Below are 26028 nucleotides of genomic sequence, written 5' to 3' on the forward strand. Positions count from 1 at the left end.
CATCTCTCCTCCGCATCCTGATTGAAGGGAGAAAGTCCTTAATTCTCCTGAAAGTTGGAATCCTTGTAAGTGAAATCCCCATCTATGAAACATTTAAGGCATATACTTTTAATATGACAATTGTACTGTGGTCCCTGTGAGTTGTTTAATATGACAATGTGGCCCTTGGACCTGTAAAGAATGTGCACCCCCACTTCTGACCCATCCACAGTGTCAGAAAAAAACCACCAAACTGCCCTTATTATCTGTAACATGGTGTCTAGTCCATGCGACCATAACGATTACTTAATGCAGTTAGTATTCCGTCTGGCTCCTATCTTCGATGTTTAGCCTTGGGTTAATATCATCTGCCGGAGTTAATTATTTTGTTCCCTTGGATTACAGCAGCCATTTCATTAAAGATTAACATTCTGTGCTCTTTGGTTTTTGAGGCAAATAACACATTACAGTATGGAGTTAATGTACATTAGCTGCAGTCTTTAAAACCGACATTTCAGCCACTAATGACATAGACATATTGTGAATGCAACCTCTCGGGATTGTTAGCAGTGTGAGCATTGGAAATATTGTGTTTCTGCATGTTCATTGGAGCTCTCTGCACACAAAGTCATGTACTGTACGTGGCAAATGTTACATAGAGCAGAAGAAAACAAGGCAAATAAATCTTTCCATCATTTATCTCTCTGTCACATACCCAACTGAAATCAGCCAATAACACAAACCAATAGGTAAAGCACACATGTCAGCAGGATTTTGCTAAGTAAACTACAGGCACTGTCATGTTGCCACAGTTAAACTGATTAAAATGATACCTAAGGTGAAGAAATCTGTCTTGTGTGTCTTGTGTAATCGGTGTTAGAAGTTTTCAGTTAATAAGATGCCTGTGCCCATTTTAATCAATTTTACAGTGACAACCTGACAATGCCTGTAGTTTACTTAGCAAAATCCTGCTGACAGGTTTGCTGTAAAGGGAATCTGTCAGTAGGATCAACCCACCTAAGCTATATGGGCATGTAGGTCATAGGAAGCTGAATAAAATTACATCTTGATATCTGTGAATCAATGTGTTATTCCGAAGAAATCCACGTTTTTCTTAATATATAAATGATGTTTTGAGATCTATATGTGAGAATTAGATCTCCCTGATAATCTGCCCCCAGAGCAGCTTTTACATGAACAGGAGAGTTACCATTGTGAGACTTGGAATGACGAACAGTCTGCTCTCCTGATCTACATGTTTCACACTGGTAACTCTCTTTCATTTAAAATAATCTATAGAGGAAGATTCTCAGAGAGATCTATGTCTGGCCCATAGTTCTTTAACATCTCATTTACATATGAAGAAAAATGTGGATTTCTCTGGAATAAAACATCAGAATGCAGATATCAAGATTTCATTTTATTCAGCTTTCTTTAACAAACATGCCCATACAGATGGCTTAGGAGGGCTGATCCTACTGACAGATTCCCTTTAATGTTCATGTTAACTGAATTTTAATGGAACATAGTGGATTTTTTTTAAATCTACCAACATGTACATATTTTCCCAAAGAAAAAAGTGAGTCACAGAGCAAAATATAATAAAATATATTATTTTATTGTAATAATCATTAAAAATCCATAACAAAAACACAATAAAGCATAAAATAACAGGGATAGTGACACCAAATGATCAATGCTCAGCAACATGTATAGGACCAAGTAGATTCAAACAGATAAGCCCAAAAGGCTGGGGGAAATGAAGTTTGGCATATGCATGACATAAAATAGTGGCCTATATGCCTGTATACACCAGTGCGCAACTGCTACAAATAGCTAGTACATAATATAAATCAGTCCACTCATAATAGCCTACACATAATGCAAGAGAATCATAGATAGTAAGCAGATGGTAACCCCAATATCCACAGTGGGTATGACCATAAGTATTACATGGTACTAAGATATAATGAAGATGATACAGACCTAAATGCTGAGCAAAGGAGAGGCCCCGACGCGCGTTTCGCTGTCAATGCTTCCTCGGGGGGCGTGGTCCAACATGTACATATGTATGACTTTGTGTTCTTGAAACTGTTCTTGTTGGTATTCAAAAAACTATTGTATAAACTACATCTACACATGATGGTAGGTTAGTATCATGGGCTTAAAAGTGTTCCTTATAATAAGTGACCATGTTGAGGCCAAAGTCTTAGCCATTTTAAAAGTTCAAAAGATCCTGAGAGGTGTGCACATGGTTGTCCACAAAATCATACGGTGCATGCCTCAACTCCCTAAGCTCCAGCAAGGAGGTCACTGACTTGTGGGGTCTGCCATTGTGGCTCAGAGGTCTACGAAATATCTGAGGCCTGTTCTCCTTTTGCGCAGGGCTTGCAGTAGACTGGAGACATGTTCACATTTTATGTGATCCAAGTCATGTTTTTTGGGTCTTAGGTTGTGAAAAGGATAATCACAGACTTTTAAGAAAGGTACATATAAATAAAAAAAGATTTCTTCTCATAAGAATGTAGGTTTGGTCGCCAATAAATGGAAGAGAGATATACAGTGCCTTGCAAAAGTATTCGGCCCCCTGGAACTTTTCAACCTTTTCCCACATATCATGCTTCAAACATAAAGATACCAAATGAAAACTTTTGGTGAAGAATCAAGAACAAGTGGAACACAGTTGTGAAGTTGAACGAAATTTATTGGTTATTTTAAATTTTTGTGGAAATTCAAAAACTGAAAAGTGGGGCGTGCAATATTATTCGGCCCCTTTGACTTAATACTTTGTTGCGCCACCTTTTGCTGCGATTACAGCTGCAAGTCGCTTGGGGTATGTCTCTATCAGTTTTGTACATCGAGAGACTGAAATTCTTGCCCATTCTTCCTTGGCAAACAGCTCGAGCTCAGTGAGGTTTGATGGAGACCGTTTGTGAACAGCAGTTTTCAGCTCTTTCCACAGATTCTCGATTGGATTGAGGTCTGGACTCTGACTTGGCCATTCTAACACCAGATATGTTTATTTGTGAACCATTCCATTGTAGATTTTGCTTTATGTTTGGGATCATTGTCTTGTTGGAAGGCAAATCTCCGTCCCAGTCTCAGGTCTTTTGCAGACTCCAACAGGTTTTCTTCAAGAATGGTCCTGTATTTGTCTCCATCCATCTTTCCATCAATTTTAACCATCTTCCCTGTCCCTGCTGAAGAAAAGCAGGCCCAAATCATGATGCTGCCACCACCATGTTTGACAGTGGGGATAGTGTGTTCAGGGTGATGAGCTGTGTTGCCTTTACGCCAAACATATTGTTTGGCATTGTTGCCAAAAAGTTTGATTTTGGTTTCATCTGACCAGAGCACCTTCTTCCACATGTTTGGTGTGTCTCCCAGGTGGCTTGTAGCAAACTTTAAACGACACTTTTTATGGATATCTTTGAGAAATGGCTTTCTTCTTGCCACTCTTCCATAAAGGCCAGATTTGTGCAGTGTACGACTGATTGTTGTCCTATGGACAGACTGTCCCACCTCAGCTGTAGATCTCTGCAGTTCATCCAGAGTGATCATGGGCCTCTTGGCTGCATCTCTGATTAGTCTTCTCCTTGTTTGAGATGAAAGTTTAGAGGGACGGCCTGGTCTTGGTAGATTTGCAGTGGTATGATACTCCTTCCATTTCGATCATATTGAAATGGAAGGAGTATCATACCACTGCTTGCACTGTCCTCCTTGGGATGTTTAAAGTTTTGGAAATCATTTTGTATCCAAATCCGGCTTTAAACTTCTCCACAACAGTATTACGGACCTGCCTGTTGTGTTCCTTGGTCTTCATGATGCTCCCTGTGCTTCGAACAGAACCCTGAGACTATCACAGGGCAGGTGCATTTATACGGAGACTTGATTACACACAGGTGGATTATATTGATCATCATTAGGCATTTAGGACAGCATTGGATCATTCAGAGATCCACAATGAACTTCTGGAGTGAGTTTGCTGCACTGAAAGTAAAGGGGACGAATAATATTGCACGCCCCACTTTTCAGTTTTTGATTTTCCACAAAAATTTTAAATAACCAATAAATTTCGTTCAACTTCACAATTGTGTTCCACTTGTTGTTGATTCTTCACCAAAAATTTACATTTGGTATCTTTATGTTTTGAAGCATGATATGTGGGAAAAGGTTGAAAAGTTCCAGGGGGTCAAATACTTTCGCAAGGCACTGTAGTTCGATTTGGCTGTTGACCACACTTTACCTGAACTGCCTGCTCATATAGTAATATAACAATCTCATGTTACTGCCTTGTGTGATTATACTTACTTTTCTTTAGGATTTCTTTGCATTCTGGGTCAATTGGTGGAGCGTTGGGTTTCGCCAAAGCATTTGAAAGCACTTCAACAATACAACGTGTTACCTAGATATAGAAAGTGAGTCAGTATGTTTTCTATCATTTGCTTTTGTGAGTGAAGAACACATATAGTTATTAGATATAGGGACTAATTTCAGTATGCTAAACATAATCAACATCAATTGAAGAACTTCACTAATTGACTCCTTACAGTCGTCAATCTTTCAAAGTGATGTAATTGTGACATAAGAAAAGACTGGATAACAAGTTTTTGTTTTCCTCCCCCCATTTTTCCTTGTAAAGAATTTTTTACATTTTTATAGCATACTTGTCCTTCACACAAAACCCGAAGAAATGCTTGTTCCTTTCCCTCATCTTATTTAACAGCTTTTGGTGTAAATGTCAGCTAATACATCCAGGAACTGTACCAATTCTCATGCTTTGTAACTTTCTCTTTTTTTTAACTAGCCATTTTTCTTTATCAGCATTCTGCCAGCACTATATGTACTGGAATTTGGTTTTACAAAATTTACCAGCATACAATGTTCCTGCCAGTGTTCATTGTCCTGCCTGCCCTGAGCTGAAAACCTGCTTCTGTCATATCTGTATGCAGTGTAAAAGACACGAGAGCAGGAGCAGAAAGACAGAGATCTGCTACACTTCATGCAATCAGTCTCGGTGTCTCTGCCGCTACAGATGGATTACACTTGACTTCAGTCAGTGAATAGTAATTTAGACAGAAGTGGTATACCTTGTGACTGGCACTTCGGAATGATTTTCCACTCCAAAGACAACATAAAATTATTTGCAGATTTTCTGTTTATCGCGTTATCTGTCTGATTGGATCATATTGTCTACAAGTACATCCACAATCCTAATTCGTATTCATAACACGGTCCAATGCGAGGATTCACAAGTCTGCAGTCACATCGAGTGCTAGGGCCAGACAATCCCTTTGAGGTCATTGGCCCACCATAACAAATTGCCATCTATCCAAATATAGGTGATAATTATCTGATGTGACTGCAGATTTGTACCCTAAGGCATGGCAACCCTTTTAAGATAATTTTTTTAATCTAAAACTTTCTTCAGGTGAGCAAACTGTACTCATGATTAGCATGTCATAACCCTAAGGACCCCCAGCAAATTTGGAACGCTATGGGAATCTGTAATATGTGAGTACAGTGCGCTCATCTGATTTAGGCACTTGAACTTTCATGGGTTCACTGCAGTTAATTATGACTCAAATCTGAGGAATCAAGCAGAGTTTTTTCATGTGTTGCTCGGGAGCTTTTACATTTTTTGCATTTCTACCATTTATATTCTAATTAAAGCAGCATTTTTTAACACTGATTTTGAAATAGGAACATCTGCTGTCTGGGTAAGAATCCAATTTACTCCAGAGAATGCAATTTTAATTTTAACCTGAAAATTGATGAAAACATGGATATATAAGGAAAAAAAAGGTTAATGTAAAGTATGAGAGTAATAAGATTTAAAGACACTAAGTAAACGTAATTCTATTATTCCATTTTATTGCCTTATGCTAATATAGAGATATTACTGGTGGCGAAAATTCCACTATACCTGGTACAGCGGTCAGGTGAGGGGCAGCAATGTTCCAGTAAGGTTAGGTTCATTAATGAGAATTCCTAAAATCAACTATACATTTCCACAGTGAAAAGTGGTTGCCATTACTTTGTTATGGGACAAGTCTTTTATGCAGTAATCTTTATGTCTGTTTAGGGTCTAAGGTTAATATATTTGAAAGCTCTGTCTTTTTATTTTGATTAAGTCAATGTAACCACTTGTGGGTTCAGAACTGGTCTTTGCTTTTCCTGCATGCCAAGTATTCAAATTAAAATGCGAACTGACAGTGCGCTCTCTTGCCGACCCGCAATGTCTCATCAGACCCGGCGAGTGAGCGCACTGTCACTGTGCATATTGCACAGTGACAAAAATCTACTGAGCATACGTCACAAATGACAACTTACACGTACTCAGTAGAGCAGGGACTAGCCTAGCTCCTGCAATAGCACACTTTCACTCTGCATATTGCACAGTGACAAAAATCTACTGAGCATACGTCGGAAATGACAACTTACACATTCTCAGTAGAGCAGGGACTAGCCTAGCTCCTGCAATAGACATCACTGATGACGCTTCCTTACAAGAAAAGATGTTAGATTATGACATTAAATAGATAGGCATTTCAGATTAAAATACATTTTAGTTTCAGACCACCTCTTTAGGCAGCAACAATCAGCATATGGGTGAACTGACTACTTTCAACTTCTCAATGTAGCCAAGTATTACAAGGTTGCTCAATTCATTATCTGGGTACTGTGTAATACTATATTTACAGTGCTTTTGCACAATTTTTTTCTTTATGAAAATTGTTTTGAAATATCATACTGCTCTGTATGGACTCATTCGTAGCCTTTCTGGCTTATGAGGCAATGATCTCTAATTAGTCTAGTCTGCAATAAATTTCTATATAGTTTTTATGTAAAATTCAGCATTAAAGCAGTATGCTAATCATATATAACTATCACCTATCCACAGGATAGGTGATAACTTACCTCCACCATTCCTGAGAACAGGGATCAGAAGTGTAATATTTGAATGAAGCCATTATGGCCTTACATGTGTGCCTCTGCTTCATTCATTGACTTTTGGCTTAACCCCCACTGTTCCACCTCCCCATTCATTGTCTATGGGAATGCTGGAGATCTACAGTGCTGCATTCAAACAAGGCACTTCAGAGTGCTGTTCTTGGTGATAACATGCTAAAATGGGATTAACCATATAACAAAGCTCATTGTAAAATGTAATAGTTTAATAGGCAGAAAATAAATCATTCCAAATGGGAAACAAGAACACTATGTATTTGTTACTTGTGAGATTAGATTGGGGAGGGAAAATAAGTATTTGATACATTGCTGAATTTGCAAGTTTTCCCACCAACAAAGAATGGAGAGTTCTGTATTTTTTATCATAGGTACAATTCATCTGTGAGAGACAGAATCTAAAAAAAAAAATCCATAAAATCACATTGTATGATTTTTACATAATTAATTTGCATTTTATTGCATGAAATAAGTATTTGATACAATAGAAAAACAGAATTTAATATTTGATATAGAAACCTTTGTCTGCAATTACAGAGATCAGACGTTTCCTGTAGTTCTTGACCAAGTTTGCACACACTGCAGCAGGGATTTTGGCCCATTCCTCCCTACTGACCTTCTCCAGATCTTTTAGGTTTCGGGGCTGTCACTGGGCAACATTGAGTTTCAGCTCCCTCCAAAGCTTTTCTATTAGGTTCAGGTGTGGAGACAGGCTAGGCCGCTCCAGGACCTTGAAATGCTTCTTACAGAGCCAATCCTTAGTTGCCTTGGCTGTGTGTTTTGGGTCATTGCCATACTGGAACACCCAGCAACAACCCATCTTCAATGCTCTTACTGAGGGAAGGAGGTTGTTAGCCAAAATCTCAAGATACATGACCTCATCAATCCTACTTTCAATACGCAGTGCAGTCGTCCAGTCCCCTTTGCAGAAAAAGCACCCCCAAAGTATGATGTTTCCCCATCATATTTTATGGTTTGGGACAGTGTTCTTGGGATTGTACTCATCGTTCTTCTTCCTCCAAACAAGACCAGTGGAGTTTATACCAAAAACCAAATGACCTTCTCCCATATCTCCCCTGGATTATTCAGATGGTCACTGGTGAACTTCCAACGGGCCTGGACATGTGCTGATGTGAGCATGGGGACCTCACATGCCCTGCGGGATTTTAATCCATGACGATGTAGTGTGTTACTAATGGTAATGTTTTAGACTGTGGTCCCAGCTCTCTTCAGGTCATTGGCCAAGTCCTCCCATGTAGTTCTGGGCTGATTCCTGACCTTTCTCAGAATAATCCTTACCCCACAAGGCGAGACCTTGCATGGAGCCGCAGACTGAGGAAGATTTACAGTCATCCAGTGTTTCATCCATTTTCTAAAAATTGCACCAACAGTTGTTGCCTTCTCACCAAGCTGCTTGCCTGTTGTCCTGTAGCCCATCCCAGCCTTGTGCAGGTCTACAATTTTGTCCCTGGTGTCCTTACACAGCTCTTTGGTCTTGGCCATGGTGATGAGGTTGGAGTGTGATAGATTGAGTGTGTGGACAGGTGTCTTTTATACAGATAACAAGTTCAAACAGGTGCAATTAATACAGGTAATGAGTGTAGAGTAGGAGAAATTCTTAAAGAAAAACTAACAGTTCTCCGAGAGCCAGAATTCTTGCTGGTTGGTAGGTGATAAATACTTATTTCATGCAATTTAATTAATTAAAAATCATACAATGTAATTTTCTGTTTTTATTTATTTTATTTTATTTTTTTTTAGTTTCTGTCTCTCACAGTTGAAGTGTACCTATGACAAAAATTACAGACCTCTTCATTATTTGTATGTGGGAAAACTTGCAAAATCGTCAGTGTATCAAATACTTATTTTCCCCACGGTATAAGCACCATTCCGCTTACATTATGTGTTTATAGGTTTGGATAAAAAGGTGCCAAATTCACATCGGACTATGCAAAAAAAAAAAAAATTATAAACGGCCCTGTGTACACAAGATCTAAAGGGTAACTAAAAGTTGGTTTTAATGTATTTTTACTCTGTTGCATTGAATTACTGATAAATGTTTAAAGTCACAGCTCCTTAGCCAAGAATCTAATCATGTTCTCCAAGTAGCTAAATGGCATCTTGTTAGATTCACCAATCTACATGTCCAATTACCGATCAATTGCTCCTGACCGGTACATAATTGGATGTGTTGAGGGCCAGATGTTCTCGTGTATCAGAATGGACGACATTCACTTTCTAATAGATGCATCAGATAAGACAGAAGAGCCAGTGGCGACCGCAATTCCAACAACAACAACAACATTGATTTGACCCCCGGTTTGCTTTCAAATTGAATTTTGATTAAGCAGACCAGAAATTGGATTAATATATTTAGCACATGGGACCCTTCATTTTTTCCATGATTTTCTTGATTTTGTGCTAAATGGAAAACTATGAATTTGTCAGGAGAGGGCTGTTGACTTTAAATAGCTTTTAATCACCATACATCCATTTTTAAATGTCAAGACCAATTTCATTAGCAGTTAAATGAAAGGGGTTATCCGGGACTTTTACATTGATGGTTCATCCTTGGGCTAGATCAATGGTCCCCAACTCCGGTCCTCAAGAGCACCAACAGGTCATGTTTCCAGGAAATCCTGAAAACATGACCTGTTGGTGGCTCTTGAGGACCGGAGTTGGGGAACGCTGGGCTAGATCAACGATGTCTGATCAGTGGGTGTATGACACCCGACACCCCTGCCGATCAGCTGTTTCCGGTGTTAGCAGGGGCCGGTACTGCTCAGTTGTGGACCTGCACTGCTCTGTCCACGGAATAGTGGCCGTGGCCTGGTACTACACATCCACCACCTGTTGATTTGAATAGGGGGCTGATGTTCAATACCCGGCCGTGGCCACTGTACAGCTGACAAAGCTGTGCAGCTCCATAACTGAGCAGTTCCAGCCGCCGCTGACACCTGGAACAGCTGATCGGGAAGGGTGCTGGGTTTCACACTCCCACCGACAATCCAGATAACCCCTTGACTCACAATTTCCTGGAGCAACCCTTCCACTACTATTAGTTTTAGGCCTCCATGAAAAAACCTATTCGCCTAGTTATTTCTGACAATGGGATAGAAATAGAGATGGTTGAATTGATTCGAATTTCTGTTGAATTTTTAGGAATTTTGCTGATTCCGATACATTTGAGCAACTTTCAATTTGTTTTACGTAGTCATTTTACAAATTGATTTTACAGTTTGTAAAATTATTTTATAAACTGAAAATTGCATTAGCCAAAGAAGGATCTAATGACCATGGGCATGATCAAGCGAAGTTCTCCATAATGACTTGCAGGGTGCACATCACACCAATGAGGAGGGACTATCACAGACTGTACAAAAGCAGAAGCAGGGATTGCAGCAGCCATTTTGGGATGAATCTGGATATTGAGAGGACGTCAGCGCGTACAGCATGGCAAAAGATGTAGGGAGAGAAAGCCATAAAACACTGAATAAACATTCAAAATAGTGTGTATCAGTACAGCAGTGAAAACCGGTTACCGTCCCTTTACCTATAGCAATGTATGCTGAGATCATTTTCATTTGCATTAAAGAGCTTGGAAGGGGATGGCTACAGAGTAGTGATGAGCGAATATACTCGTTACTCGAGATTTCTCGAGCATGCTCGGGGGTCCTCCGAGTATTTTTTAGTGCTCGGAGATTTAGTTTTCATCACCTCAGCTGAATGATTTACATCTGTTAGCCAGCATAAGTACATGTGGGGATTCCCTAGCAACCAGGCAACCCCCACATGTACTTATGCTGGCTATCAGATGTAAATCATTCAGCTGAGGTGATGAAAACTAAATCTCTGAGCACTAACAAATACTCAGAGGTCACCCGAGCGCACGCGGGAAATCTCGAGTAATGAGTATACTCGCTCATCACTAATACAGAGACCTCTGAGCGTTACACACGTCTTTTTATGACAATTCAATCCATTGCGATTCACAGAGAATCGATTCGCTCACAAATCAATTTTTTGAGAAAAATCACCAAAGCTGGCAAATTTGAATTTCAAAAGATTTTCTCATCTGTAGTTAGAAACCATAGATTTGGGTTGTATGAAATCGCTGTTAATGTTTTCCTGAGTATAGTAGTCTGGTAACAAGCGTTTCTATCCCCTCATGGTGACTCATTCAGTCCTAGTGACTTGTGACCCTCAGGAAAATACAACACAATTATCTGGCGGTAATTGGGAAACTATTTCATCAAAACTTTAATTAACTTCAGCCTCAGATGTGAAAAGTGCAGCATGTGCAGTAAGACTGTACAATTATGTATGATTTTATGAGGAAATGTGTGTTTTTTAACCTAAAATGATCAATATAACACAATTGAAAGCGACCATTGAAGGTGCTGTGGATGAGCGGTAGTGATACCAATGATGCACATATGAAGTTATGTGTGTGTCACCAGCACGAGGATGTCAAGCGGATTGTATATTCATCAATTAGATGTCGGTATTTATTAGCTATTTCCTTTTCAAAATCTTCTCTGTGTCTGTCATTTCTGCAGCACACACGTCTTTCCTGTAATGTGTGTAAAGATGGTGCAGCTGGGTGTGTGATTTATGCCTGCCAAATAGATTGTTAAGGTATCCAGGAACAAATTGAGTTTAGCTGTGCTGTCAGAGACAATGGAGAAGGCTAAACAGCGTTATCTCTGATGTACAGTTACTATCCTGCCCTCTCGAGAACATCAGCAATATAACAGCCCTGAAAATGAGATGACTCTATTGCTTCTGTCAAAATCTACATGGGAAAGCCGAAAAGTGATTTGCAGAATACAGGAAAGCTTATTGATTTTGGTTAATATGGATAATACAAATCTGGAGTTCTATGTTTTAGTATAATATAATGTAATGTTTATTGATTTGTTACTTATAGCAATAATTAAAAAATGACTAATGTAAATGGGTGCTAATAAATGTAGATTTCTATGTAATGTTGTATTTCTAGAATATGCCAACACTTCATGATCAGTGTGAGTCCAATTTCTGGAACCCCATTGTATCCGAGAATAAAGGGAATCCATTCACTCTGTTTCTTCTTCACAGTAGTGTCTTGACCACCCCACGGTATAGGGAACTGCAGCACAGTATCAGTCAAGTGAATGGGACCTGCTGCAGTCTCCTAGAGCATCCCTGTGCAGGGGAACATAGAGGTAAACATAAACTGCAACCCCCCCAACCTACAGATTAGCGGAGGTCCCAAATGTCCAGCGCCAATGACCATAAATTGATGGCATAACTTAGCAATATCAAAGTGTTTAAAGGGAACCTGTCATGTCCTTTTTAGCATGTAAACTGCCCCCAGTGTGTTGTTAGTGATGCAATCTGCATCACTAAAACTTTTTTTCATTAAAAACATGTGCAAAAAGCACTTTATATAGTTCTATTGTACCTGCTCATTTACTCATAGGGGTGTTATTCATTTTATTTAGTCATGGCTGTCGCCACCCACGCAATTTGAATGATGTGCCATGGGTTTACGCCAACGTCACTCAAATCTGCTTAGAAAAATCCTGCGCTTGCGCAGTGTATTGTGGAGCCGCACTTGCACAGTGTATTGTGGAGCCGCACTTGCACAGTGTATTGTGGAGCCGCACTTGCGCAGTGTATCGCAGCTTCCTGCTCATGATGGTCAATCCATGGATAGCCTATATCATGCGCCGTGTTATTGTGGAGCCGCACTTGCGCAGTGTATCGTGGAGCCGTGCTTGCGCCATGATGAGCAGCTTCCTGCTCATGATGGTCAATCCATGGATAGCCTATATCATGCGCCATTTTATTGTGCAGTGTAACATGGAGCCGTGCTTGCGCAATATATTGTGAAGCCACACTTGCGCAGTATATCATGGAGGTACGCTTGCTTAGTATATCGTGGAGCCACGCTTGCGCAGTGCATCATGAAGCCACGCTTGCACAGTATATCGTGGAGCCACACTTGTACAGTATATCGTGGAGCCACGCTTTCGCAGTATATCGTGGAGCCACGCTTGTGCAGTATATCGTGGAGCCACGCTTGCGCAGTGTATCATAGAGCCACACTTGCTCAGTATATCGTGGAGCCATGCTTGTGCAGTATATCGTGGAGCCACGCTTGCGCAGTGTATCATAGAGCCACACTTGCGCAGTATATCGTGGAGCCACGCTTGCGCAGTATATCGTGGAGCCACACTTGAGCAGTATATCGTGGAACCGTGCTTGCGCAGTGTATCGTGGAGCCACACTTGCGCAGTATATTGTGGAGCCACACTTGCGCAGTATATCATGGAGCTACGCTTGTGCAGTATATCGTGGAGCCACGCTTGCGCAGTGCATCATGAAGCCACGCTTGCGCAGTATATCGTGGAGCCACACTTGCACAGTGTATCATGGAGCCACACTTTCGCAGTATATCGTGGAGCGACGCTTGCCCAGTATATCGTGGAGCCACGCTTGCGCAATGTATTGTGGAGCCACGCTTGCGCAGTGTATCATGGAGCCACGCTTGCGCAGTGTATCATGGAGCCACACTTTCGCAGTATATTGTGGAGCCATGCTTTTGCAGTATATCATGGAGCCACGCTTGCACAGTATACCATGGAGCCACGCTTGCACAGTATATCGTGGAGCCACGCTTGAGCAGTATATTGTGGAACCGTGCTTGCGCAGTATATCGTGGAGCCACGCTGGAGCAGTATATCGTGGAACCATGCTTGCGCAGTGTATCGTGGAGCCACACCTGCGCAGTGTACAGTGGAACCACGCTTATGCAATGTTTTGTGGAGCCACGCTTGCGCCGTGCTATTGTGGAGCCACGCTTGCGCAGTGTCGATCGGTGAGCCGCGCATGCGCCATGATGAGCTGAGCAGCTTCCTGCTCATGATGGTCAATCCATGGATAGCCTATATCAGACACTGCTGCGTAATTCCAGCCAGGTATGTTTGATGCTGAAATGGTGCTGTGTTTTAGAGAAAAACATACTTTAAAATCCACCGAGCCGCATGGGAGACTAGTCAGACAGATGGGTTCCCACCCGCTGCCCTTGAGTAACAGGTCTCTTCTTGCATGCGTATATAGGGAGAGACATCTTAGTTACTGGCAAAAAGCATGGAGAATCCGCCAAGGACCCGCCATCCTGACTAGTCTCCCAAGTGGCTTAGTCCCATTGGCTTTTAAGGTATGTATTTGTCTGAAATTCCGCAGCGTTTCATCATCAAACATACCTGGCTAAGATCATACAGTCAGTGTATGAATGATACATACTGCCCGTATATTGGCAGAATGTATGAATTGTCAGGGTTCCTGTAAGGGTATGTTTCCACGTGGCGTATTACATCAGGATTTGCTGCGGATTGGACGCTGCGTGCAGCCGCAGCGGCCAGATGTTACAGCATAGTGGATGGGATTTTATGAAATCCCGTCTCCACTATGTGTGCACGCCGCATCCGGCTTCCCTGCGTAAACGGACATGTGGCGCATCTTTCTAGACCGCAGCATGTCTATTTATCTTGCGGAGACGCTCCGTCTCCACAAGATAAATATCACAGTCTATGTATACGATGCGGTGATTCCGCCTGTGTTCAATGAACACATCCAGAATCACCGCGCGTACAAAAGGGGGCAGCGCTTTGGGCGGAGCGGGGTATCCGCTGCTTTCAAAGCGCAGCCATTCCGGCACGTGGAAACATACCCTTAATGTTAACATTCCGCCATCCTGCAGTCACCACTAGGTGGCGTTTAGGAGCTTACCGCATACTGTAGATACATTGATGCCAATAACTAAACAATATTTCATTTTCTCTCTACAGATTGCCTGTTTATCTATCCCGGCTAATAGTATATCAATATTTGATTTATTCTCATAATTTTATTTTATTGGATTTGTAGCAAAAGACACAGCTAATGTATAACATAAATATAACTGTCAATTGCAATTATAAGAGGTAATATCATTTTCAATAGCATGTCTATTATTTGTACAGAATCTACTTTCTACTTGCTCTGTTTCTCTTAGTAATATAACATAAGCAGACTTTTTTTTTCCATTGAAGTCAAAGAAAACACCCAATTATGTGTTCGGCTTCGGTATCAGATTTATGTAACTTGTGGGTAAAATAGAAAACACAATGTTTCATCCTGACACACCATGTATCGGCTCTGGTTACTAGTAATATTGCACATCATTACTCTGACGAGCTCCGTTCATCATCGGGAACAGATATTGTTACTGTGTATTTGGGAATATTGTCAGTCCGGGTCAGCTGGAGATCATTGCAGAGAGATTGCAGAGAGGAGAACTGCGCTGTCTGAACCTTCCCATGTAACGGTAGATCTGTGTGTGGAATCTGTCATGTGTGGATATTAGGTGACGGAAAGTGAACACAAAGCAATTAGGTGATAGTAATCAAAGAGCGCTTTATGTGACTGCAGACTTGTGAAGGCCATTTATGTAAAATAAAAATCTCATTATTTGACATTAAAGAGGAACTAAACTATGCGTGGAGCTTCTCCTACTTTCACAGGTTCGCTAAAGCAAGTTTTTTCTTTTCAGATATCAAATCATTTTCAGAGATGATCTGTCACAAGACTTCACAATACAAAACTGTATACGATATTTAATATATATCTTTTAGCCTGATGAGGCTGATGTATTTACTTTGAAAATCTGTGTGAGAAGGGCTGTATAATCCTGATAGTAAGATTAGCATTTTATTAGCTCAGATGAAGAGTGAGAGAGCTCATGTATCCAATGTATCCAATCTCCTCCATCCCAACCAGACAGACAGCTGCTGCTTGTATTATGCAGTGTGGGATTTCAGCAGCAGGGAGGAGGGACACTGAGGAGCTGTCAATCAGGTTAGGTGGGAGGAGATTAACATAAAATTTCAAAAAGTATTATACCGTCATTATGACATGAATTTTCAAAGTAAATGCGCCAGCCTCATCAGGTCTAAGAGATCTATTTAATAATATATGCTGTAATATGCCAAACCTACACCACATACGTGTTTTTTTTATTACAATCTGTACAGTATTTTGGTTCTCGCGTCATTTTCATGCAGTCATCTATGTTCTGTTATCAAATCTACGGATTAAGGTTCAATCTGAGCGATATTTATTTATACACTAAAGTCTTATGTTTAGAGGGACAGGCTGGGTAAGGAAGTAACAATATAGATAAAAAACAGTGTAGTAACTTACCATTTCCTCCGGATTTATTCCTTTATCAAGTGGAGCAGCATGAACTGTATTGGTGTAAAAAAAAAAACAAATGATCAATGTTAGTAGGAATATTATCATTTATCCAAATTTCAGGGAAAAAAACACAACTAATGAAGTCACGCATTAATTATTCCGTCCAACAAAATAAATAACAGTAGATAAAAGCGGAGCCAGTACACAGAGTCCATATGAGTGGTGGAACAAACTGGGCAATTGCCCAGCGACCCATCTCCAAAAAGGCCAAAAAGGAGGAGAGAGCCCTGTGTGCCCCCTACCGTCTCCGTGTGTGTAGCATGGAGGCTGTGATTCTAACACACATTGTGGGTCTGAGTGTGAGTGTGTAACAGAGAGAGTGTAACATGCATAGTATGTGTGTAATATGAAGTGTGTAACATACAGTGTCTGTGTGAATACCAAGGAGTGTTGTTTTTCACATGTAGTGTGTGTTTGTATGTGTGTAACATACAGTGTGTATAATATGCATTCCTTGTGTAAAATATAGTGTGTATTTATGTGTAATATAAGTAACACAGTGTGGCTGTGTATAACATACAGTGTACGTAACATACAGTGTGTGCTTATGTGTAACATAGTGTGTGTCTGTGTGTGTAACATACAGTGTGCGTTTGTGTAACAAAATGTGTGTGTCTGTGTGTGTGTGATGTGCAGTGTGTGCCTGTCTAACTGTCAGTGTAATATACAGTGTGTGTTTATGTGTAACATAGTGTGTCTGTGTGTAACATACAGTACAGTGTGTGTAACTTACAGTATGTGTGTGTGTGTGTCTGTGTGTGTGTAACATACAGTGTGTATAGTATCCACATTTAAAAATCTGGTCAGTGCGGTCGAGTGTTCGTAGCGCTAAACATGTTAGCAATCACGCACTGAACGCTCATCCATGAGGTAATTGGATGATTCTGGCAACACTTTGCCCCCGTAAACAGGAGATGAGCTGCTGAAAGCATGATACTTTATGAGGACAGAACCGATCATTCTGTCCCCGTGATTGCTCATCAGCCTGTGTAGACAGGCCGGTAGACAAGCACTGAATGACTTGACTATAGCTAATTGGCGTGTGTTTATTGGTCCGAAACTGGTTTGTATAAATGCACCCCAAATGTTACAGGTGATGGTGCATTATGTCAGCATTTGGGGCCCTACTTTTAATTTTGCCTAGGGCCAAACTTTGTCTAACACCAGCGCCCTGGGTAAAAGGTCACAGTGAAGCAGTTGTCTACTGCGAGCAATGCTTTTAATTTTTTTAGGCCGGGGTCACACTTGCGAGTTCAATGCGAGGGTTTCCCAATGAAAAACTGTGCGGCATCCGGCAACTCAGCCCCAAAGAGATCACGGCGCCTCCACAGGGGAAACAGATCCTCACACAGGAATCAATAGTCCGAATGTATAATGGATTCACATCCTCGGGATTACGACACCATCTTTGTAGCTTTTCTCTGCCTAATAAATGGGCTTCTGAACGGAGACTCCCCTTTACTAATTTGGAATTCTCTAATAAGGTATTTTAATCTGTGTTTTAACAACCGGACAAATCCTAAACGCTAAAACTTTTTACATGTTTGTATATTGACAGAAACATGCAGATCTATGTTATGGTAAAAAAAAAAAAAAAAGTTTGAAAAACTGTAAAATAAAGAATCCTCATGATCAGCATGTAGCAGAATTATTACACTATGCCTCCCCTCCCCACTGCGTATTTACTGGCACCGTCCATCAGACAACATCTGTACACTGTGCCGTGACCAGCCATGTAATTCTAATGAGCGCACTGGTGATCTCACTGCCCAGGCCCTACATCTGACCCACATCTTGTTATATAACCCAGCAGCTGCCATCAGAGCTGTTTTCATACAAACTCCGATTTGCTCTTCATTTTCTCCATACTCCATGTAACATTTAATGGAATTTTCTAAATTGTGATCTTTTTGGTAAATGTTTTATAATTGTCATAAATTTACATTTATTTCACGCCCATATTGAGGTGCAGAGTATATTCTACATCCACTTATCTTGACATACTGCAGAAGACGGCAGCACCTTCTCTATACAGATACGTAGCACCAATAAAGATCTTAATAAAATGCTAAATTTTGACTTCTTCTGACAACACCTTAAAGCACCACTCTGGAGATTTTATATTTTAACGCTGTAGTGGTGCCATTAATCTAAGTTCCCTGCACTTAGTAATATACTCACCAGCCGCCATCTTCATCTGTTATTGTTGCTGCTCCAGTTGTTTCCTGCCAGATCTCTCCATTGTTTGCTGGGTGATCAAGAAGTCACAATTGAATGTAAGTCTATTGGAGCCAGAGAAAGGACAGAATGAAGGTCTCATAGACTTACATTGAGAGCTTGTGACCGTTACCTCTGACTTCTGGTCAAACATATAAGTTGTGGTCACAAGATGGCAGCGTGGGATGAGACCGGGCAGGGAAAAGCTGTCAGCTTTAGCAAGGTTGGTTATGAAGAATAGAGGGGTCCCCATGCCGTATTTTTTAATTATTTAAAAAAATAATTTAAAAAAACGGCATGGGGTCCCCCCCATTTTTGACAACCAGCCAAGCTAAAGTAGACAGTTGGGGGCTGGTATTCTCACACTTGAAAGGGACCATGGATATTGGACCCCCAGCCTAAATATAGCAGCTCACAGCCACCCAGAAAAGGCACATCTATTAGAAGTGCCAATTTTGGCGCTTTGCCCAGCTCTTCCCACTTACCCTGTAGCGGTGGCAAGTGGGGTTCATATTTGTGGGGTTGATGTCACCTTTGTATTGTCAGGTGACATCAAGCCCACGGATTAGTAATGGAGAGGCGTCTTTAAGACACCTCTATTCATTACTAATCCTATAGTTGTATTGTAAATAAAGACACAGCCAGAATAAAGTATTTTATTACAAATAAAAATAAAACACACTTTTCCTTTTTTATTTAAAAATAATCACAGTTACACTCACCTAACGCCCATTCCATTGAAGCCATGGTCTCCTGTAATAAAACAAAAAGAAAAAAGAAACATATCCCTCACCTGGCGGTCGTTTTGTCCCATGCCGTAATCCATGTCTGGGGATAAATAGTTTTCAACCTGGATGGTGCCAAGATGCGACTATCCAGGCTGAGAACCACTGATGAATGAGCTGCTGCGAGCGCAGCGTCAGTGACCGGCGGTGACATCATCAAGGATACCGCTGGTCACTGTGGCTGTGTTCCCAGCCGGCCTGAACTGCGGTGATCTCAGCACCGTGAATAAAAAAGTCACTAAGTTCACCGCCGTTCAGCTCAGTGAATTCTCTGCAGATCACTGTGAGAATGATCGCTGTTATCAGGTCTAAATAACTTTCAACATTGTCCCCTGCTAGCGCTGATTGCACAGCGAGGAGCAGGCGAGAATGATGAGAGCGGTCTTCAGCACCCGAGGCTAGGAAACAGCGCTAACAGTACCGCTGATTCCCAGGCGCTGGAACGTGTCACACTGCGGACACATGGATGTCATCCATGTTTAAACAGTGTGCATGTGTGCAGGACTTGAATGGGTCTATGTGTGCAAGTGTCTCCGGTACGTGTGAAAACTGTCATCACAAGTACTGGACACACTGACGTGTGAAAGAGCCTGTATGGCAATGCAGGGGGGCTGCATACATGCTTATAAGGAATTTCCACTTTCCTCACTTGCAGTTTGTTTAAAAAAATGAATAACAAAACTAAGAATTGACATCTGAAGCCAAAATGCAATTCCGCTCCTTGAAATGATATTTAAAAGGAATCCGGTGTGGCTGGCAGCTTCCCCTTTAAGATCTTCAGGCGACATTTTATCGATTGCTACCAGCAATCTCCTGAAGGGGGTTTCTGCCACCTCATGCCCTTAAAAACACGGATATTAAGGGGACGGTACCATAACTTCAGGGTGAACTGCACTACAACATGTGACTTTGCTAAAAAACAAAAAAGCGTGTTCTCACTGACATATTCAATAGGAGTGACACCAGACAATAGGAACAGACCACGGTTTGCCAGAAGACCACGTTCACACGTTCAGTATTTGGTCAGTATTTTACATCAGTATTTGTAAGCCCAAACCAGAAATGGGGGATAAATACAGAAGTGGTGCGTATATTTCTATTATACTTTTCCTCTGATTGTTCCACTCCTGGTTTTGGCTTACAAATACTGAGGTAAAATACTGACCAAATACTGCTAGTGTGAATGTGGCCATAATAGGCAGTTTCCCTGCTTGTTTACAGTTTCCTATATTATATAAACTGAGGCTTTTTCTTTAAAACTGACTTAGGTTTTACACTTCTTTTCATCCCTTCACACACGGAATACCCGGCCCTCATGAATACGTTTACGTTAGGGAATTGCTAGAGGCCACAGTTGCCAGTAAGCACCAACTCCTTCAATTACCAGTATATTACATTAATTCTGAATCTCCTGACCCTTCTTTATATAATATACTCAGATGTCTTTTTTCTTGGTTATATATTATCAATTCATCTAAATTAAAAAAATAAATGAGGATTTTTTCGATCTGACATTGAACACTTTGATAATAATGACTTCTGTTTCCGACCAGCAAACACAATTAATCTGCGGTCTAAGATCTAATAGAAAGGCATTACAATGATCTGCTGCTTTCAGCCTTAGTGTATGGAGCCGAGCAGCTGACAATCACAACGACCCCTCTGGTATATTAATTACTAACACTATCAAAGCTATTAACAATCTACATTATTGCTTAGGTTCAGTATCTATATATATATGAACACTGAATGGTTTGGCCATGAGATATTCTTCATCGCGCGCTACAGGAGGACATTTCTTATGACTACAGATGTTGAATCTAGTGATTTTACTAGTAAATGATACTAATACCTAAACCCAGAGATAGATGGCAGTCGCCTTTATGCAGCCAATGTGTTTCCATATTTTTTAATAGAATAATTAATTTAAAAAATATCAACATTTAAGATACTTGCGGAATGGAAAGGATCAATATAGGATGGATCATTGCGAGAATGTTTCTGTACTGCGGATAGCCGTTCCTACCTGGGTGATGCTGATGTCAGCGACGTTCTTACTTTTAAAGCCTTAAATATTGTAGAGTTGGAATATGATCACTTGCTGTTTCATCTTTGGCGCCAGTAAATTATTATTTGCACTGTGTTAATTATTATTAGCATCCATTATTTGCATACCAGTAGATTACCATTTATGCAGCAATAAATCCAAATAGATGGACATGTGTTTTATCAATCACCTAGAAGTCAGACAAATAATTAAAAAAAAATCCTATGGGGGCAAATTCATCAGTCTGTGCCAGAAATTTGGCATAAAATTTTGCTATTTTTGAGCAATAAAAAGGTGTTATTATTCCAGCTCCATTATTTGAGTTTATCTAAAGGGGGGCTTGATTGAGCATGGTCCGTCAAGTTCATCATAATTCACACACAAAAGTGGTGTAAATTAAGAGAGATATGTGCTGCAGCCCATGATAAGAGTAGATTTCTGATATTGGCACATGGCAGCTCTCTGATTCATTAAGGGGGTTGTCCAGGTTAGGCACGGAAATCTGCAGTCACTCTATGTGGCTGCAGACTTGTGAATCCTCATTGCGCACACTGCACGTTGTCAGGATTCTCCAGTACCGGCGCCGGTAGCAGGCCGTCATGTGACTGCAAGTATGCGACATTCATACTTCCTGCCACGTGCAGACTAGACTTGAGCGGCCTCAGTCAATGTCCTTGTACTGAGCGAGGCAGCGCATGTCTAGTAGGAATGTGGCCAAGAGTATGTATATTGTATACTTGAGTTCCCACGACAGCACACGAACAATGCCACCGCCGGAGAATCCTGACAGCGCGCAATGGGTGTGCTGTGCGGATTAAGTGACTGCAGACTTTGATGCCAAACCTGGACAAACCATTAACTAACATTAATAGAAATGTTTCTTCCCTCAACTCCTGTAGTTTTGATATTTTGGGGAATAACTTTATGCAATCAATATCTGGCACTAAAATCTTCTAAGGGTTTAGGAGGCTGCCAGCTTTACGTTACTGAGGCTGCTATTATCTCTAATTAATGGCTATGGACACCGACAGCGTTTACAGGCGTTTTCCACAACTATTATATTAAGGACCTACTGGACAATGGGTCACCATTATTAGTTCCGTCAACTCCGAATCCTGTTGGGTAATTAGAGTGTTTAATAATTGTGGATTTATTATGTGAAATATCACTCAATTATGCTATGAAGCCAACATATTCTGCAGCGCTGCACACATTATGATATGAAATTGATTGTATCGGTCCTTTTCTCTATGAGAAACACGATCGAATGACTCTATGGATAAAATTCTTTTAAAGTAGATGGGGAAACGGAAGTTTTTGCAGAAAAACGATATATAAGACAGGGAGAACTTACAAACCCCATGCCGATATCACTCTTGCTTACCAATAAGACACTAGAGATTGCAGAAGTCTAAAAAAATATATATTAGATGGTCAATGTTTTGTCCTTTAAAAGATTTAATACCGTATATGACTGCAATTTACATAATAGGTACAATTCCATTATTTAATGTCACAGAAAGATAATTAAATAAACAGAAATATTTTAAAAGTAAGGATTCGTTTAATGTCTTATCGGATAGATGAACTAAATTTACATTTCTTATATTTGCCTCTTCAACACTATTAACTATTTCAGAATCAATAAGAGGGGTTGTTATAATGTGACAAATAGTCTCTACAGACATTTCACAGTCTCTTTTTTTAATAAATAAATAAATAATGTGTTTATCTACCAAAGAAATGTATTTACAGTAAGTGAGGTGTGTAGTGCTCACTATTACCCACTAGGTGGCGATCATATCCCATGCGCTGCTCTGGTTGCTGCCCTGTGGAGCTGAGCTGTTTAGTTATTGCTACTTGGCAAATAATAAAGTAGCCAATAATAAAGCTTAATGCCGAGTAGAAGAGTAAATCGTTTGCATGGGACTGCTAGCATTGGCAATAAATACATGGGATCACACACATATATGTGTATATATAGAAAATGTATGTAACATATGACTTCAGTACCCAATACAAGCGCTTGCTGAGCTCCATAGTATAGACATAGGGACCTGTGGCACAATATAGATACTATATGACTAGTAGAACTGGCAACTGTTTTCTCCCTTTGAGTTATGTAATACGCACTCAACAGAAATACCAGAAATTGGTGTCTTCTTGCATTTTTTATGCTCCATGACTGCTGTAACACAAGAGGAAGCCCCCAGTGTAATTTATGAAGAGGCGGCTCCATTATTTACAGCACTATTCACAGCCCTCCTGGGCTCTACTAACCTCTATAGGGTTAAATCATTTGATAGTGAGTGAAGACAAAGTATTATAGCTAAGTTGTATTATTTTGTATCATTTGCATTTTGCCAGTAAGACATTTGGTTTATACAGTAAAATATATTATAGTAAGGAACCATTGCTTTAGGTCCTGTAGGCTGAAGCTGAGATCACCAGTCCATGGTTCTGAAGTGCTTCTCACTAGGTGCTGCTGACCATGGTGTTCCCCCACCAGGTGCTGCTGACCATGGTGTTCCCCCACCAGGTGCTGCTGACCATGGTGTTCCCCCACCAGGTGCTGCTGACCATGGTGTTCCCCCACTAGGTGCTGCTGACCATGGTGTTCCCCTCATTAGGTGCTGCTGACCATGGTGTTCCCCCACCAGGTGCTGCTGACCATGGTGTTCCCCCACTAGGTGCTACTGACCATGGTGTTCCCCTCACTAGGTGCTGCTGACCATGGTGTTCCCCTCACCAGCTGCTGCTGACCATGGTGTCCCCCTCACCAGGTGCTGCTGACCATGGTGTCCCCCTCACTAGGTGCTACTGACCATGGTGTTCCCCTCACTAGGTGCTGCTGACCATGGTGTTCCCCTCACCAGGTGCTGCTGACCATGGTGTTCCCCTCACAAGTTGCTGCTGACCATGGTTTTCCCCCTCACTAGGTGCTGCTGACCATGGTGTGCTCCTCACTAGGTGCTGCTAACCATGGTGTGCTCATTACTAGGTGCTGCTGACCATGTGTGCTCCTCATCAGGTGCTGCTGACCATGGTGTTCCTTTAACTAGGTGCTGCTGATCATGGTGCTCCCCACACTAGGTGCTACTGACCATGGTGTTCCCCTCATTAGGTGCTGCTGACCACGGTGTTCCCCTCACTAGGTGCTGCTGACCATGGTGTTCCCCTCACCAGCTGCTGCTGACCATGGTGTCCCCCTCACCAGGTGCTGCTGACCATGGTGTCCCCCTCACCAGGTGCTGCTGACCATGGTGTTCCCCTCACCAGGTGCTGCTGACCATGGTGTCCTCCTCACCAGGTGCTGCTGACCATGGTGTTCCCCTCACTAGGTGCTGCTGACCATGGTGTGCTCCTCACTTGATGCTGCTGTCAATGATGTGCTCCTTGCTATGTACAAATGTCCATGATGTGCTCTTCACATGATGCTACTAACCATGGTGTTCTTCTCACTTGATGCTGCTGTCCATGATGAGCTCCTGGCTATGTGCTGATTCTCATGTACATCATCATGGAGTTAATGGTGCTATATAAATAATAATAATAATGTCCATGATGTTCTGATGTCCATGGTGTGCTCCTCACTAGATGCTGCTGACCATGGTGCTGAAGTGCGGCAGCTTTACGTGTGCCTCTGTCCATCACATTTCCATCTACTCAACCATCACCATCAACCATCACTTACCTTCTAAGGTGCCTACTAGGAGGCTCAGTAAGACCAAGACGGGCGGCATCTCCTTGCTACAATCCCCCGCCCTCCCTGGATCTCTCAGTTGCAGATGCCGGTGTTCTCGCTCCTCACAAGACACTTCTCGGCTGCTCTCCTCCTTCCTGAGCTCTACCAGGCAGGATCCAGCGCTCGCAGTGACAGCTGCTGATGAGCTGGGCTCTATTTAAAGAGAAGGTGCTGGGTGGGAGGCTGGGCTATCCGCCTGCATTTTAAGCAGCCAAGCAAGCGATCCCCTATTTCCTTCCAGGAATCTGCGTCACCAAGATCCCCAAAGAGTCTCATATGCTGAAATGATCATCTGATGAATTATTGATACATTTCATGGTTTGTGCTGGTAATTTAGAATGATGTGAGGGTGAAAAATAAAAAGCAATGTAGGAACAGAAGTCTGCAATGTGGCAGAAGGAGTTAATCATATTTTGTACATAGATCAATAATATTGTTCAGATAATATTGATAGAGTTTGTAATTTCACTCAAATTAGGTGATTTTAGGGGTTGCATGGAATACAAGAAATATTGTTGAATACATTATTGTGGCATTTTGAGTTCCTAAATGAGGGTCCCTCGTTCTGGACTTTCATCAGCAAGTCCTCCCCTGGATGATCAGCCATCAGCTACATTATAAGGAGAAGTCATTGATTTTTTTTATTTTCAATAGGCATCATGTAACAATTCCTACTACTTGTAATGGGGTTGCTGAGATTATATATCAAAAAATAAAGGGAACACAAACAAGAGAATATAACTCCAAGTAAATCAAACTTCTGTGAAATCAAACTGTCCACTTAGGAAGCAACACTGTTTGACAATCAATTTCACGTGCTGTTGTGCAAATGGAATAGACAACAGATGGAAATTATTGGCAATTATCAAGACACCCTCAATAAAGGAGTGATTCTGCAGGTGGGGACCACAGACCATATCTCAGTACCAATGCTTTCTGGCTGATGTATTGATCACTTGAATGTTGGTTGTGCTTTCACACTCGTGGTAGCATGAGACGGA

The 26028-nt window shown here is 41.3% G+C and overlaps 1 protein-coding gene across 1 annotated transcript in view; it reads right to left on the minus strand.

Moving 5' to 3' along the window:
* The window catches only part of CHGB (chromogranin B), a 41533-nt gene extending 16254 nt beyond the window's left edge, over positions 1 to 25279 (minus strand). The window contains exons 1-3 of the mRNA XM_077282654.1: positions 24977 to 25279; positions 16180 to 16223; positions 4291 to 4384 (exon numbers count right to left, since the gene is read on the minus strand). Of these exons, the coding sequence (XP_077138769.1) occupies positions 4291 to 4384; positions 16180 to 16223; positions 24977 to 25025 (187 nt within the window). The 5' untranslated portion in view covers positions 25026 to 25279. The remainder of the gene's footprint in view (positions 1 to 4290; positions 4385 to 16179; positions 16224 to 24976) is intronic.
* Between the last annotated feature and the right edge of the window lie 749 nt (positions 25280 to 26028).

The sequence above is a fragment of the Ranitomeya variabilis genome, chromosome 2 (genome assembly GCF_051348905.1).
Source record: "Ranitomeya variabilis isolate aRanVar5 chromosome 2, aRanVar5.hap1, whole genome shotgun sequence".
Lineage (NCBI taxonomy): Eukaryota > Metazoa > Chordata > Amphibia > Anura > Dendrobatidae > Ranitomeya > Ranitomeya variabilis.